This window comes from Coloeus monedula (genome assembly GCF_965178545.1).
Source record: "Coloeus monedula genome assembly, chromosome: 16".
Classification (NCBI taxonomy): Eukaryota; Metazoa; Chordata; class Aves; order Passeriformes; family Corvidae; genus Coloeus; species Coloeus monedula.
Genome location: NC_138796.1, coordinates 14,775,951 through 14,792,924, shown reverse-complemented (window position 1 = coordinate 14,792,924; position 16,974 = coordinate 14,775,951). Strand labels below are relative to the sequence as shown.

Below are 16,974 nucleotides of genomic sequence, written 5' to 3'. Positions count from 1 at the left end.
GACTTGGGACAAGGGCCTGGAGTGACAGGACAAGGAGGAATGGCTTCCCAGAGCCAGAAGGCAGGGCTGGATGGGATATTGGGAAGGAGTTCTAGCAGCAACCTGGTCTAGGGGAAGGTGTCTCTGCCCATGGCAGGGGGATGGAATGGGATGAGCTTTTAAGTTCCCTTCCAACCCAAACCATTCCATGATTCTAAGCTGGATCCCAGCTAAACCTAGAGACTTGCTGGTGCACTCCTGTTTCCAAACCAGTGAGGGGCTGCACTGTTGAATCCATTTTGGATTAATCTCTGGCCAACCTGGAACACAAGGATATGTCTCTCACTTCTTTCAGTCTTGATCTGCTTTTCAGGTGGTGCTTCCACACTTTGGCTGCTTCATGGTGAGGCAAAACTGTGGGTTATTGCATGCTTTAAAGAAAAAGAGAACAATTGGCTCCAAAACAATGTTTTGCATGTTGTCCTACAGTTTATAATCTTGTGTCATTTTCAGCATCAACAGAGGAAAAAATAACAAGGATAATTACATTTAATCCATTTTAAAGCACACTCTCTCCAGCTGTCTGAAACACTGAAAATTACGTTGATTTTTTCCCCAACCCTGATTTGTCTTTTGTTCCACCAAACAAATCTTAATTAACTTCTGCAGTAGCAGCATGAGGCAATTCTTTTATCATTGCTGTGTATTTGCTAAATAGCTTGCCAGCAAAAAGCACCAGCAGTGTAATTAGATTAATCCAGCACTCCCTGTGCTGTTCTGAGCACTGATTCCTGGGCCCCTCTCCTTGACTTAGTCCATGTTTTGAGGAGTTTTGGCTCTGATTGAGAGCCTGTTGCTGAATAATGAACCTAATCTGTGCTGCAGTTAGACTCAAGAGTGGTTGGGTATCCCCAGCCACCAACCTGGACCAGAGTGCAGTTCCTAATTAGCAAAGTGATTTAAATACTTTAATTAAGTGCCACTGAGCAGTTGAGGCGCTTCAGCCCCTCCAGAGCTGGCGGTTGTGTAAATGTTTAAGGTGGTTTTTCCATGCTGTGGGTGTCCAGCCCCATGTGGCTCCTGGTGTTGTCCTGAGCCTCCTGATCCTTTGCCTGCCCGTGTCAGTCCCATGGAGCAGTGGCTGGAATGTGATCAGTGGGAGTCTCCTGCCAGGCACTGGGCTGAGAAACCTGTGTTAAAAGACCTGAAGGGCTCGTGTTGAGTCTGAACCCAAGAGTTAATTGGTGGTGAAGGAGCTCCTGCTGAGCACCTGCCCATCTCATGTGGGAGCCCTTTGAAATAGATGAAAAATACAAAATGATTATCCATTATCACCTGGAGAAGGCAGAAGTCCATGCATGACTCGTCTTTAGGGTGAGTTTCTCACACTTCTTGACAAACTGTCATGCACTGCTTGCTCATGGATGTGAGGAATTTAAACAAGGGCCTTTTGTCTTTGCAGTTTCCTTCACCTTCTTTACCTCTTTTATTCTCCTTCTGTTCCTTTGTGCTGTTCATGGAATTAATCCATCTTCCTACAGTTCTGTGCCAAGGCAGGGATTTATGAGCCATGTCTCCTCAAAGATTTGGCCTTATCTTTCTGCTTTTTAAAAAGATTCAGCAGACTTAATTCATTTTTACCCTGTTTCTAAGATGGAATAGTTTTGGATGTTTACACACAGAAACTATTAGGACTTTGGCTGTTCTAAAAAACCCAATTTCAGGGTTTTTTTAGATTTGGGGGTTGAAATTCTCTCTGGATTATAAATGAATGCCTCTCTTTTAAAGGACAACACAGACTAATACAGTTCAAAAAGGTGGTTTTGGAATTAGCTTATGTAATGCCAGCATAATTTGGCAATATCCTTCAGCATTTTCCTTTTCCCTGGAGAGAATGTGCTTATTCTTTCTTGTGCTTCTCAGAGGACACCCCAGAAGTACTTTCCTCTTCAGCTGCTTTCTCCTAAGGTATTTTCAGACTGTTTTTATGCTGTTAGTGTTTCATCTCAGCTGAGGAATGCCATGAAGTGGTGGACACAGGGATGAGGATGTTCTGAGTCATTATCTTTGGTTTGGGATTGCTTAAACTGCTTTTCTTTTCATCATTATGGGGTTTCCATGGGCATGTAGTGATAGAACAATGGGGAATGGCTTTAAACCGAAAGAGGAGAGGTTTAGATTGGATATTGAGAAGAAATCCTTCCCTGGGAGGGTGGGGAGGCCCTGGCACAGGGTGCCCAGAGAAGCTGTGGCTGCCCCTGGATCCCTGGCAGTGCCCAAGGCCAGGCTGGATGGGGCTTGGAGCACCCTGGGACAGTGGAAGGTACCCCTGCCCATGGCAGGGAGTGGAACAAGATGAGCTTTAAGGTCCCTTCCAAGCCAAACCATTCCATGATTGATTCTATGCACTATCAGTCCTTCGTGCTTAATCATGGAATTCCAAATAAACAGACTGTGTTGTGACTTATCCTTTGCAACCCACCCTCTCCAAATAAAATCCTCTCTTCATTAAACTCTTTTTTTATCAGTGCTTCTGAATATGCACATAATAATAAATAGGGATATCTGAGTTCTGCTCCACTCTGAGGTACCCCTTGGTTCTGCTGCTTTTTGCACTGAGCTGTTCCTCTGAAGTACTGAATTCAACATTCCCACTGTGACAGCTGTTTGCTGCCATAGCCAGCACAAGGTTAACATGAAAAGCAGTTGGTTACAGTCTCTAATCTTCTAAGTAATGTGCATTTGAATTATGACTGCTTTAAACATTTTACAGGTGCCAGGAGAGCACTCCTGGTCCAGCATTGCTGAACTGTGTGGAATATCAGATGTAAAAGTAAGCACGGGCTGCTGCATTGTTGATTGCTTCTATTTTGGCTTTTAGTGCAGTGTACAAGCGTGACACTATTGGTGCACTGAGACACAGAAATCAGTGGGGAAATGTGGAAAAACTTAGGGCAGGGAGAAGGGAATGCACAGGGAGAGAGTAGGGGCAGTGGAGCATAGGAGAAAAGGACAAAAGAAATTATTGGCTGTGAAATGATGATCACAGAAAGGAGAAGCTGGAGATAGAGAGAAGGTGGGAGGGCATGTGGAGGGTGCATTAGGGAAGATGGAAATGTTCTGTGTGCATTCCTTCCACTGAAATAAAATTCTGCAGTCCCCTGCCAATAGCATGGCAACTGCCCTGAGGCAGACGTGCCCACCTGCTCCTGGAGCTCTGGTGATACTGCCTCCCCTTAAAGCTGTAGGAGAACTTTTTGGGAAATGAAAACAGTTGAGATCAGTTCAGTTGATCTCAGTCAGATCAACTCAGTGCTCAAAGATCCGTAGGGATCTTTTCATAGGGATTCTCTGGATATCTGATGTGCCAGGTGGGTGACAAACTTGCTTTAGGATCCCAGATTTGGGGTAATTTGACTCACAGCTTCAGGTTCTTCATGTCTGTCAGACTCTAGAGCTCATTTTATCACAGAGCCAGAGATCAAACAAGAAATTATTGAATCCCAAATCACTTACAGGCTTTTCTGAGCAATGGAAAGATTCATATTCTGCCTCCAGCAGCCCCTGAAGGGGTAAAGAGGTTCCTTGTGCCTCAGGGCTTGGTGCTGTGGTTGGATATGAACCCCCTGTAAAGGTTGCTCAGTCTGGTTCTTTCTTGCTGCTGTTACAAATCTGTGCTCGTTCTTTTATAAATTAAATACTCTGCACTTGGGGAAGGAACACAGGGAGGATCTGCTGAGTTTTGCAGCCAGGGTGAGTTTCTCTGTCATGACAGCAGTTGTTTCTGTGAAGTGTGAGATGTAGTGACTCTCACTGACAGCATGGCTTGGAAATCCACGGCTGACTGTCAGAAAGAGAAATCAGAACTGTCTGATCTCTAATAAATTTGGTTCTTAACTTGTCTCACTGAATTTCTTGTGCAGTGACTCCAGTGGAGAAGAAGCAGTGCACAAGAACGGTCCCTAGTGCATTCCAAAGTGCTGCCTTGTAGGTTTTACACCTTCTGTTTACCCAGCTTCATTTGGGAGGAAGATGAGTAAATGTAAGGTTCATATTATGGTCTTCCTGTCTTCCCTGCATTATCCTTTTGAATATTCACAAAGACTTTAGATGTCTGAATTATGTAACAAAAATCACTTGAAATTCACTCAGAGTAGGAACCAGATTACTTGAAACAAATGCTGATCAAGAAGATCAATTTCTCTTTTTTCCCCCAGAGATCAACATTTAAATCATTGAGAAACATTTAAACAGGTGATTGTTTGAAAGAAAAAGCTAAAACAACTTAATTTGGGACTGATGTTTGGTGCTTTGCACCAAATGACGTAAGTAGGTAGTGTTAAAATGATGTATAGGAAATTGAGGGGGTTTATGCTCTGCTGCAGGTACTTAGTGGAGAAAAGGAGCTGTGAGCGTGGCATTTTGATTTGCATAAACATGCATAATCTCATCAGGTGCAAAACAGTAGGGTCTGAGTCTTTAAACAGGAAAATAATTCTCAGTTTTCTGGCTGCATGAAAGCAATTCCTAGTTGAGTTCTGTGAGATGTGAAAGTGGGACACTGTGCACAGGTGGCCCTCTGGGATGAATGTCCTGGCAGAGGCCTTGGCATGGGCTGGCAGGGGGAGTCACTGCCCTGTGCAGTCCCTGCCTCCTCCTCCCAGAGCTCTGGGATACTGTTGGGATCCTTTGGAGAGGATTCTGATGTTGGGTAACCCGTGGGCCCAACTCTGCATTTCAGCAGCTTTGCAGCAGGGTCAAACAGCAGGAGCATGGAAAGGTAAGAAATCCCAGGACAAACTGCACTCCTTTCTGCCTCGGGGCTGGGATCATATTTATTTTGCTGGAAATCCAGTTCCATTCCCATTTGAACTTACCTTGAGCGTGATGTAGTTCCAGAATCAATGGAAACCTCCATTGTAGGCCACTACATGGTCAGACTCTCCTGGTTTTTAAATTTGCTGACCTGGAGAGCTGTGAGTCTGAGTCTCCTACTCAGGCTTTGTCCCATCTGTGAGAGGACTGAGGAGGAGCCTGCCCTGGTCAGAGCCTGGCCTGTTAAGCAGGGTCTGACTCCCCCTGGCAGTGCCACATTCCCTGGAAATACCTGCTGGTGGCCACCTTCTACTGGGAAACTTCAGAGAGTGCATCCTGCTCAGCCACAAGGGTGTTTAAACCAACAGCTCCAGTTTCTTAATCCATAGAGTAAACTGCAGTGAAGCTATCCTGTGTCCCTGCTATTTTGTGGAGAAGAACAGAGCTATGGAAACCAGAGAAGCAGGATGTGTAAGGTGAAACCTGCTGGTGTTGTCCATTGCTGGTTGCCCAGAAATGATTTAGCTGCTCTTTTGTGTTAAAGAATCAGAGCCTGATGCATGAACAATCCTAGAAGCAGTGCTTGTCATCGCCCTGCTAAAGAGGTTTGTCTGCATCATTACTCATCTGCACTTCCTTCTTCTCCACCCCACCACAAGGAGATGTTTGAAAATAGTTTTATTCCAGTCATCTAAGGAGTAGGTAGAGCATTGTCCTGGGGAGCAGGAAGTAGGAGTGCAAATGTTTTCAAGCTGGAGAAATGGTAAAAACCAGCTTTGTGATTCCTGAGCTTGGGCTCTGACAAGAGTTAGAGAGAGGCTTGATGGTGCTGCCACTGAATTTGGGTGGGAGATCAGGAATAAACTGAAGTGTGTGTCAGCCCCCTGGTGAAGAGGCTCTTGCTGGCAGAAATAGGGGCTGTATTGAGCTAATTGATCTCAGACAGAAGGCAGCAGAATCCATTATCAGTTCCTGGAACCCTCAAGTTCACTAAGAACAGCTGCCCTTTAATACAGTAAACAGTCTCCTTGAAAAGTGTGAATAATCCCAACCCCCTTGGAACACCTGAGCTTTGTGACACAGGCAGAGGATAATTCAGGTGTCAGAGTCTGGCAGGGATGAGGCAGTGGCTGCTCTGTGCTGGTGAACAAGATACTGCTGTGATTCCCAACTTCCAATCAGTGTTAATTTGGATGATGATTTCTTCAGGCACTGCAAAGTGACCCCAGGTCTACATTGCAGAATTGTACATTAAATCAAACAAATTACACATCCAAACAGGATCACTTGTAAGCTTGCTACAATAAAAATGTAATCCATGAAGGGAATGTTTGATGAGCTGGTATTGAGTCATTAGAATTCATCCCTTCCACAAAAGCAAATAGGAAAAATGGAGAGTTGTCATTATGGGAAATTTGGATTGTATGTAATGCTGAATACAGAACACATCTGATCCAGAGGATAAAGTCCTGAATTTGTCTGTGTTATTGCTGACCTGAAGCTTCTTGTATGAAAGGATTTTGACTGGAAAATTCTGAGCAGAAAATGTCTGGATCTCTTTTTTAACTTCTTTCCTTAGTTCTGTTTAGATTTCTCTCAGTGCTGGCAGATGATTTAAAGGCCTGTGTCCTGCACTGCTCTCGTGCAGCCTCTGCCAGTGCCTTCCCAATCCTTCTGTCTTCTGTATCTGTACAGTCCTCCTGAGCTGTGCCCTGCCATGGACAGTCACACAAATCCTCAGCAGGAGCTCAGTGCTGTTTCCTTGGATGTTCTGCTCCCTTGGCTCTGACTTGTGGTTCCTGGATGGGTCAGGAGTATTTCCTACACCAAAGAATGGTTGGGGTTGGGAGGGACCTCATAGAGGGCCATGGGCAAGGGCACCTTCCACCAGCCCAGGGTGCTCCAAGCCCCTCCAATGTGGCCTTGAAACCAGCACAGCACAGCAGTGCAGAGAAGTACTCGAGGTGGAAAGTTTTGAGTTGGGCTTTGTTTGTTGTATTTTGGGGTTTTTTAAATAGAAAACCAGTCAGCTAAATAAATCACTTTTAAACCTGCTCTCTTGGTCACTGGTTGACAGATTCATTCAGTTCCAAGCAAGGTCAGATGTGGCATCAGATTTTATCCAGTGCAGTCCTCAAAGCCTCCAAGGACAGACACTGTGCAGCCTCTTTGGGCCAGCTGTGCACTGTTTGATCATTCCTGTAGAAAACATGTAATGTGCACAGTAAAAAATGCAGTAACCTGTGCAGAAAGGTTTTCTATTGTATCAAAAGTCACTCCAGAATCGTGGTGGGGGAGAATTACTCATTTACTGTGTGAGGATACGAGGGGAGAGCTTAGAGGGAGGCAAAGAGAGTTCACACAGAGCATGAGCAGGGCACCCAGGTCAGGAAACACATTCCACAGGGTGGGAACAATTACCAGGCTGCCATTCCTCACCCTGCATAATCTGCTCCTTGTGCTGAGTTCCCAGAGGGAAGGTGTTGATGTGTGGGTGAGACCTTCCTGCTCAGTCTGTTCATTCCAGAGGAGCTGCCCTGCCCCAGGTCTCAGGATCTGCCTCTCAGGTTCTAGAGGGTGCTGTTCCTTTCCAACTCCAGTTCATCTGTGGGTGCTGCAGTGCTGGGGCTGGATGAAGTCAGGACTTGCTAAGCAATGACAGGAGCTGTAGGAAGAAGTGTGTGAGAAGTGTTAAACCAATCTGATTTTAAAACAGGGACTGTGGGTTGGTTTTGAATGCACTTCACTGGCTCTGTGTAGCCTGAGCTGGTCTCATTGAGAGCTGCACTGCTGTATCCTCAGCCAAAAATTCCATCTTTTTCTGTCTCTGCTACTCATGTGACCCCATGTGAAAGCTCTGCTGGACACCTTTCCCACACATCCCTGATGGAAGTTTTCCTTCCTAAAGACATTCCCCCAAAACAAAGTTATCATAGCTGGCAATAGGACAAAGGGAAATGGCCTCAAGTTGTGCCAGGGGAGGTTCAGGTTGGATAGCAGGGAAAATCTCTTCCCAGAAAGGCATTGGGACAGGCAATGGTGGGGTCACCATCCTTGGAAGCATTCAAAAAACAAGTGGATGTGGCATTTGGGGACATGGTTGACAAGGTTGGACTTGACCTCAGAAGTCTTTTCTGATTGATGATTCTGTGATTCTATGAAAACCCATGCTAGGTTTTTTTGCTCTGATTGCTTTCCTTGATGAAACATTGCCCTCACATTAGAAAGCATTTGTGCTTTCCCCCTAATTTTCTTGATAGCATGAAAGACGCTCTGTTAATTAACATGTTTGTCCTTGAAAAAAGAAACCTTTCAAGGAACTTCTGGGGTGTTTTTGTGGCTTCTCTTGATGAAAGTGCCCTTCAGTAGTGATCTAACAGGTCTAATTGATTATTTTGATAAATGTGAGCTCTGGAGCTGGTGTGCCAGAATTTATTAGGAGATACAATATTTCTGTAATCCCTGTGGGATCACAGCCATGCACACTCTGATTCCTCCTGTTCTGTTTCCTACAATGGATGTACTTGTGTTCAGGCACATGAGATGGGATCCCACTTGTTTTGCCTTCACAAGGAACATTCCAGAGCCTGTTCACAGTGGCCTGTTTCTTGTCAGGATCATCATCATCACCATCATTCCCTGCCAGACCTCGTTCAAAGCCCTGCTCATAGCTGAGCCAGCCTGATGATAAAGGTTCTTCAGCCCCACTGTTTCAGGTGGATCTTGTGTCTCTCCCACCATTCCTCAATAGAATAAAAAGGAACAAACCCTGCAGCATTACAGTCAGATCTAGTCAGACATAACTACAGCCATGTTCCCATTCAGAACATGAATTTTGGGTGAGGTATTTAACAGTAGTTCAGCATCCAGGAAACATCATCACTGCTCTTAAAGAACAGCTCTGGGTGGGTTGGTACCTCATGAACTTCAGTCCCTTTCCCGTTTGTCCTTGGCAGATTTCTTGTCATTGAGAGTTGTAACATTCTCATCAGGCTCCTCACGGTTTCTCCTCATCCTTTATCTCCCTCCTGCTGAATGAGTGGCCACTCTCTCACCAAAACCAGCTGCCTCAGTGTAGCAGGAGCTGATCCCAGGTGCTTTGTTCTGTGACAAAGGAAGGAGCAGCTGCCCAGATGAAGTCAAGGTGAGCTGAGCCCTTCAATCCAGCAGCAAATTGGTCTCCTCCAAGGGTACTCCAGAGCAGTGGGAGCACTGTAAATCACTCCTGAGAAAAACAGAAGGAAATATTGTTTTCCCTTGCTAAAATGAAATCATTAGACATAGAGAGATTTCTGGGGTTGGGAGTGTGTCTGAGAACAAAAGGAATAGCTTAAGCAAAAACTGAAATGCTTGATCCAAATGCAAGAAGTCAGTGAGCTCCAGTTGTTGTCCTGTGCTTTTGTACTTATTCCCTTCCTATTTCACCCACTTCTTTCCTTTCTGCTTAGTGGTAATTGTGTCTGCCAGCTGGCTGCAGGGCACAAATTCTTTGTATTCAAGATCCTGCTGGTGTTTTTAAAAAAAACTTAAGAGGTTAGCTAAAAAAAAACCCCTCCAAAACCCAACAAAAAGCTGAGCTGTTTTAAAGGATCAAATACTGCATCATTCGTACTGTTCCTGGTTTTGAGCTGTCAGACTTGCTGCTTTGCAATCTGCAGGGGCAGAGTTGTTTTCAGTCTCATGATTTCTCATGAATTCCAGCTTGATGTTATGGTTTAAACCAAAACCTGGGAACATCAGGTACATCGTAAAAGACTGGGATGAAGGACTGGCAGTCCAGTCAGTCATGTGGCTTAGCTAAATCCTGGATCACTGGCCTTAAGGCAAACACTGAGTCAGTGGCAGGGCAGGTTGTGCTGGGGGTGTTCTCCACGGCCTCTGTTTAAAAACAAAACAACCCCAAGCACCCCTCCCACCCCAGAGCCTGGAACTCAGCATTGCTGTTTTACTTGTGCAGAGAGCAGGACATGAGAGCATATTAAAACATTCTGACACATTTTATTGCAAAGACTTTCCGAGGTATTAGATGGAAAATCATCTGCTTTGCCAGTTAAAGACGACTGAGATGCAGAATATCTGTACTGTCTCGTTCAAACTCCAATCTACAAAACCCAGACATTTTACTTGAGTGGAGTGTGCTGGACAGGTAACATTTCTGTAACAACAGAAAATGGGCATGAAAAAAAGTCCAGTTGATTGTAAACACAGGTGAAACTTACTTGATTGAGAAGCCTTTGTGTGTCACTGGCCAAGGGCCTGCATGGAGAGCTGGGACATCACTGGTGACTAAGGACACCTGAGCACTTGTGCTGAGAGCCCCAGGACAGGTCACCAGCAAGGAGAAGTCATCCTGACCTGCTGTCAGGAAACTTTTGCACCCTTTGGACATGCAGGTCCCTCCCTTGGAGATCTTTAGGACCCAACAAGCTCCAGCCCTGAGCACTGTGATCTGATCCCATTGCTGGTCCTGCTTGGAGCAGGAGGTTGGACTGGGACTTTGCAAGGTCCCTTGGAACCAGGGTTATTAGGGGATCTCAGTATCAGCAGGAAACCCTACCTTGCTGCCTATTTCCCTCAGCTGTTTGCAAAAATGACTCCTTTGGGCAGATTTACACCCAGGAGAGGCTGCATAATGTATGAGGCAGAGGAGGAGAATTTCCATCTGTCTGCCCCTAAGGCAGGATTTTGAGCCCCAGCGATCCCTGGTACCCTGAAAGTCCTGGGAGTCCCTCTGAAGGGGCAGGTTGGTTTGGATTTTGTGTTAATTGGTATTTAAATTGTGTTGATTTGACACCGTGATTCCTTAGTGGGAGTTGCCACTTTATGTGAGTAAAATTCACTTGTAGAGGAGGATCCAGAGAGTGTTTGCTGCTGCAACTCCTGCTGTTTTTACTGGAGAGACTCAGCAGGGGGTTAAATAGTGGCTCCTACCCATCCAGCATCCCAAGGCAGTCAGGCTGTTCCCTGAGGGAGCTGCACGAGCACAGGGCACATCACATCTCTGCTTTCATGGAGCTGTCACCCTGCCACACTGCAAGGGAAATGTGACGCTTGAGCAGCCCCTGGGCCCTGGTACAACACTGAGTGTTGAAGGAGCCCCTGCAGCATTCCAGTCCATCACCCCCAGCTCTTGTGCCCTGTCACAGCTCCGGAGCCATGGATCACACACAGGTGCCCAGCCTCAAACAGAAAACCATCTCTGATGGGCACAGGCTGGGCTTTGCTGAGCTGCCACAAACCACATCTGCTAAGGTGCTGCGATGTGGGGGAGGTGGTGTCACACCTCCACCACCTGGAAGGTGGAAGCTGCTCAGGCCAAAAAAATGCAGCTTTGATGGTTGCAGGCATTCAAAACCTTAAAAAAAATGAAGTGATAAATCCTGTTTACTTTCTAGATTTGTGATTTGCAGTACCTTCTGCCCCCTCTTTGAAGATGTCACTTGTTAAGGACAGATACCAGCAGTTCACTGATTTGACTGGTTTGGAGCTGCCCTTTGAAAACATTTTCTGTTGCTGCAGTTTTTGATGAGTTTTTCAGGATGTGGCAGTGATGGAGCCATAGGCTGCTGCTGGAAGGGAGGATGCACAGGCTCAGCAGGTCCCCTGGGCTGACAGTGGCATTTAACTAGCCATGCATCAAGTTATTCAGACACCTAAACCAGCAGAAAAACAACATTTTTCCTGCCAGTTAAGTGTCTGGGCTGGCTTGCAGTGACATCAGCTGAGCTGCTGGCAGCAGCACAGGTGAAAGGCTGGAGGAAAGGAGAAGTGGCTCATCTGCGTGGGTAAACATTCTTTTAGCCTTCATTTCTCTTGTCGTTTAAGTTCATGAACCCCGTCTTAGCCCTGCTGTTTTCCCCACAGATGCAGCACCTCATCCTCCAGTCAGGACCTTGGGTGGGCACATGCTGAGCTGCAGTGGAGAATTTGCCTGGCTTAATTTTGTTGTGATGGATTCGTTTGCAGCAGGTTCCTTTTGTGTCGCTGCACAAGTGCTTTTCTCAGAGCTGGAGAGTGGGAGAAGGGAAGGAGCAGGGAAGCGGGGTAAGGGAGCTGCTCATTTGTCTAAATTGGAATTGCCAGCTTCAGCTGTCATGGTGTGTGTCTGGAATTACAGTGCCAGGCAATGATTATGTCTATGCTGATTATTTCACTGCTCTTTGAACATTCTAAATGTGCTTCCTGGGCTTATGAATCCGTCCCCGTGACATTTGGGAAATGTCTTTTTCTTGTATCCTGTTTTGGCCTTTCTTTGCCATAGGCACTGTGTGGGCTGCAGCAGCCACTGGGGTTGGGATTCATGGGGGATTGACCCCTCAAGTATCCATTTGTCCCAGGGACAGAGCAGTGGGGAGGCTGCACTGGGAAGGTGTGCAGGGGCTTATTGAAATCACTGACCATATTTAACCCTTAGGACTGGCTGGGAGGAAGAGGTAAAGATAAAAATGATAGCAATTGTGAGGCTCAGTGAGGAAATACTGGGACTCACTGATGCAGAGGGAAGCAAGCCTTGGATGGCCTTGGAATGACCAAAGGAGACACTGTTAGCTAGAGACCTCTGAAATTTTGCCTCAGGTCCACATACGTTTCAATTTTCATCATCTTTGAAAAGGCTTTGCTGGCACTGAGGGGGTGGAGCACGTTACTTGTGAAGAAGGAATTCATAAGGAAGGGCAGTTTCCTCCACAGAGTATTTCAAATGTTCTGAATCTACACAAAACAAGTTAAAAACCATGCTTGTGCCTATTCCTCCCTTGTTTTTGCAGAAATCAGCTCCTCCCTGCAGAATACACCCATCAGTTTGGAGATTTCAGTAGTTCTGGTGATGCAAGTTGCTGCTGGGGGGTCTCATTCCGTGGGATTTGGCATCCTGACCTTTCTGCTTTATCCCCCTGGACACTGTCACACCTGCTTCAGTTTTGCAGGGTTATTCCTTTGGTCCCAAGCATCTGTTAGCCATGTTCCTGGTATCCATGGAGCCCCTGTCTCTGTTAGCACTGAGAGTTTGTAGAGCAGACAGTTTGTGTGGTTGTCCAAAGCAGATTTTTGGATCAGGGTTTATCCCCTTGAGAGAGGCACTGAGCTGGGTTTCTCACCAGGTACAGGTGACACGTCACTTCCACTTGGAAACATCTTCCCTGCGAGCTTTTCCAGCATGAATTTCAATTCCCAGGATAGGTATTTATGCTGAGTTGTGTTGGATCATTCCAGTCTGTCTCCAGACCTCTGTTTCCAGCAACTTCCTCATGTGCTGGGTGGTCCTTGGAGGTTCCTTTCTCAGCTTCCACACTTACAGAAACACATTTTCACATGGAAGTGTGAAAAGGTTGGGCTCCATTCAACCACTTTCAGATGCTCTTTTTACTTTCTTCCCTCTGTCCCATGAATATTCCAGCTGAGTCCACGTTTCCTTCCCACAAGTGCACTGTAAGTGTGGAGGTCTGATCACATCAGAGCAACTGGTGGTTTTAATTATAATCATATTTTGCATAGAGAAATCAAAGGCTCAGAAAAATCTTACGCCAATCCACAATTAATTAACTCTCCTCTACCTGACTGGAATGGAAGAGACAAAAATTAGCAAAATTTGTGGCTAAATCTTCTATCAGCTGTTGCCACCTGTTCCTGTTGTGGGTTCTGTCTGTGCCTGATTCTGTGCATTCGTATCTTACCTACTCCATCAGGTTCAGTTTGCTATTCACCATTAGCATTACCTAAATTAAAGCTAAATGTCATTTAAAATGGACTAGAAAGGTCCCATTCTGTGGTTTTTTAGTGTCATTGACCTTCACATTTGGTTGGTTCTCCTCTGCACTACAGTGTGGTGTCATAAATACATGGCTGTACTTTTCCAGCTTATTGATAGGGTTGTTTGCTCCAGTTTTGTTTGCATGCTTGGGAAGGTGTGGATTCTTTCTGGTTTGGGTGTGTGTTTGGAAGTGAAATCATTTCACAAACCAGTTCTGGTGTTTAATGGACTGTTGGCTGAAAACAACTAACCAAAGCCTGCTTTTCAAAGCACCAGCAGTCATGTTCTGTGGGATGAAGACAAATAAACTCATTTTCCATGGGATAAGTGATGTTTCACCCAGTGGGGATGTAAGGTTCATTTTCAGTGCACTGGTTGACCTGGCCTTTATATCCTGACCCTCCCACTCAAAGTGAGCAGGAGCTTCATGTTTCAAATCAGACCTATTTTTCCATAAAATATTTCCAATGCTGACATTTTCTAGTCCCATTCTACCTGTGGCAGCTTTCCTAAGGCAATCCTTTTTTCCTCTTGCAGGAAACAGCCAACATGTTACGTCTTATCCAGAACAGGCTGAAGGAGGAGGAGCAGCACCTGCTAAAGAGTGGAAGTAAGTGGGATTCCTTCAGCTCTTGTAGTAACAGAGGAGTTGCTAAGTACTGGCTACTCCATGTGTAAGTGTCCACTTCCAAGGGGATGTGGGGTGATGACAGAGTCAGTAGGCAGGGTTAGAAAAAGTGGAATCATGACAACTTTAAAAGGACAGCAGTGAGCGAGGGAACGAAACCTCTGGGAATGTTCCTCTGCCTTGCCAGTTTTACCTGCAGAGCTGAGAAATGACCACAGTCAGCCACTGAGCACTGGGCAATCCCAGGGAGCAGATTTAGGCTTCATTTTACTGCTCCCACCCCTCCCTGGGCTGGCTGGGGACACAGACTTGTCCCAGCACTGTGGGATTGCTGGTTTGGGAGCAGACTTGGACAGAGGATTCTCTCAGCCAAAAGCTTCGTGGGGGTGAGTAATGCTGCTGGTTTGTGCCTCATCACACACATGGTGGAGTGTCCTGCACAACCAGAGTGTCCTTTCTGGCCCCAGTTTCTGTCCTCAGCACTTGCCTGCCACAGTGCATGGCACAGAGTTTGGTTCGGTGTTCAGAATGATTCTCCATGACACAGATCAGAACTTCCTCAGATGAAAACTCACAGCTTAAAATCTTCTGTAAGATCATCAATCTTCTCCACAGAATCCACATTTGCCTCCCTGCATTTGTTTGATTTTAGCGTACCTGCAAAATGGGAATGCAGTTAAAATTGGGGGGGGGGGGGGGGGGGCGTTTTCTCTTTTTTTTTCCTAACCTTCTTCTTAATTAATTAGGATCACAAGGGAATTTAATGACCTCTTGAGACTCTGTAGAAAGCTCACAAACCAGATCTTTTTGAGCCAAACAGCAGCCAGAACTTCATAATGAACTACCCCTGTGAATTTAATATTGCAATCTGTGCATTTTTATTTGACACTGGGAGAAACTAGAAGTTAACTCTTAAGATCAGAGGCAGAGTTCATGGGAGCTGAAATTGAATAAAGACATAAAAGTTGCACTTCCCAGTTCGTTCGGTGTCCGAGATTTTCAGAGAAAACTCATGAAGGAGGAAATTCACTGATTTCTGCCCATCTTTGATCTCATATCAGTGAGGTACACAGTGAAGAAGTTTCAGCTGAAATACAGGATTTGTAATATAAATTATAAGCATGTGGAATTATTTCAAGGATTTATTTGAGTGAAAAGGTTCAAGTTCCTGCTCTCTTGACAGTTTTAGGGGTTAAAAGGTTCAAGAGGTGGTGGACATCAGCCATCAGTAATTGGCAGTGTGAGGTATAATGTGAAAATTTGCTGCCCTGCTTTGTCCTTGTCTGTGGATTTTTGCTTGGAAAACTGTTCTGTCATTTTGCATCTCTGAAATAAAAGGAACTTTGCCTTTCAGTGACTGATTTCACTGCCACCTAAGAATGTGATTATTACTTTTAATGACCTCAAATATTGCCATAATACATCTTAATTCAAGTACCTAATTGTCATAATTAGTATTTATTCTAGTGACAAGAGCACCAGGATCCATTTGCCAGAGCCGGCTCATTTATTGACGTGTCCCATCTCTCTCAGCTCCACCCTGCCTTTGTCTGTGAAAGTCTGCAGGGGTGGAACTGAGACAGGAAATTTGGTTCTCCACGGCTGTGTTCCAGCCAGGAGCACGGGTTAATTTAATTAACACAGTCTGCTCACACTTAACAACCTGGACTCTCCCTTTAGACCACACCCCCCTGTCCTCCTCCTTTTTAATTAAATGCTGCCCTTTAAACGATTCAAACCGCAGAGATTTGCATTGGTGAGAGAATGCAGAAGTTGGTGCTTTACATGGCACAGTTCACAGAGCAGTTGTGTTAATCCCAGGATCCTCATCCCAGGAAAAAGACACGTTTGGCACAAGAGGGAACAAAGAGTGAGCAGCAGAACGGGCTCAGCATCGGGCTCAGCATCGCTGAGCAGCTTTGCGTGCCCACCCTCCCCCAGGGTTAATTCACACCAGAAGCAGGGATCACCTGAGGGATGGAGTTTCTGCTGGAGAGGATTCCCAAGGACTTGCAGGTGGATCTGGCAGTGATTTTATCAGGAGTGCTGTGAGCACAGTGAGGAAATGGTGTGAGGTGCTGCAGGCAGGAGCACTTCACCCTTTCAGCTGTTTGGATTTTGGGTGCTATGTGCTCCTGAGAGAGGACGTGTTCTGTAATGAGCCAGTGACAGGGAAGAGTAAAGAAGGACTTCACCATCAGAAACATCTTTCTGAAGTAGGTTTTTGGAGGGAAAAATATTTCCTAGAATCCCAGACTGCTTTGGGTGGAAGGGAGCTTAAAGCTCATCCTGTTCCAACCCACTGCCATGGGCAGGGACACCTCCCACTATCCCAGCCTGCTCCAAGCCCCATCCAGCCTGGCCTTGGCCACTTCCAGGGATCCAGGGGCAGCCACAGCTGCTCTGGGCACCCTGTGCCAGGGCCTGCCCACCCTCCCAGGGAACAATTCCTTCCCAATTTCTTGTCTAAATTGACCATCACTCTTTGTCCTGTCACCACAGACCTTGCTAAATACTTCATTATTCCACTTAGATTTTTGAGTAATGTCCCCCCCCACAAAGCAAGGTGGTTTAATCTGAAATTTTATTCCATTTTCAGTTTGTTTGGAAACTTAGGATTTTGTTGTCTGGCCCTTCAACCCAACAAGACACCAGGATGGTTGAAGTGGACCCTGCTCTGACTTGGTCTTGCTCATGGAACGGGTTCTGGAGATGAAGGGATGAGCTCCTTCTCGGCTCACTGGAAGGTGGGCAGGCTGGCCTGGTGTCTCCCAGTATCCCAGGACTCCCTGGCTGACTCTGG

The 16,974-nt window shown here is 45.9% G+C and overlaps 1 protein-coding gene across 2 annotated transcripts in view; it reads left to right on the top strand.

The window, feature by feature from the left end:
- Positions 1-16,974, top strand: part of CLUAP1 (clusterin associated protein 1) — a 57,892-nt gene that overhangs the window by 22,258 nt on the left and 18,660 nt on the right. For both annotated transcript variants that reach the window (XM_082292044.1, XM_082292043.1), the window contains exon 9: positions 14,081-14,153. In XM_082292044.1, coding sequence (XP_082148170.1) covers positions 14,081-14,153 — 73 coding nt within the window. The remainder of the gene's footprint in view (positions 1-14,080; positions 14,154-16,974) is intronic.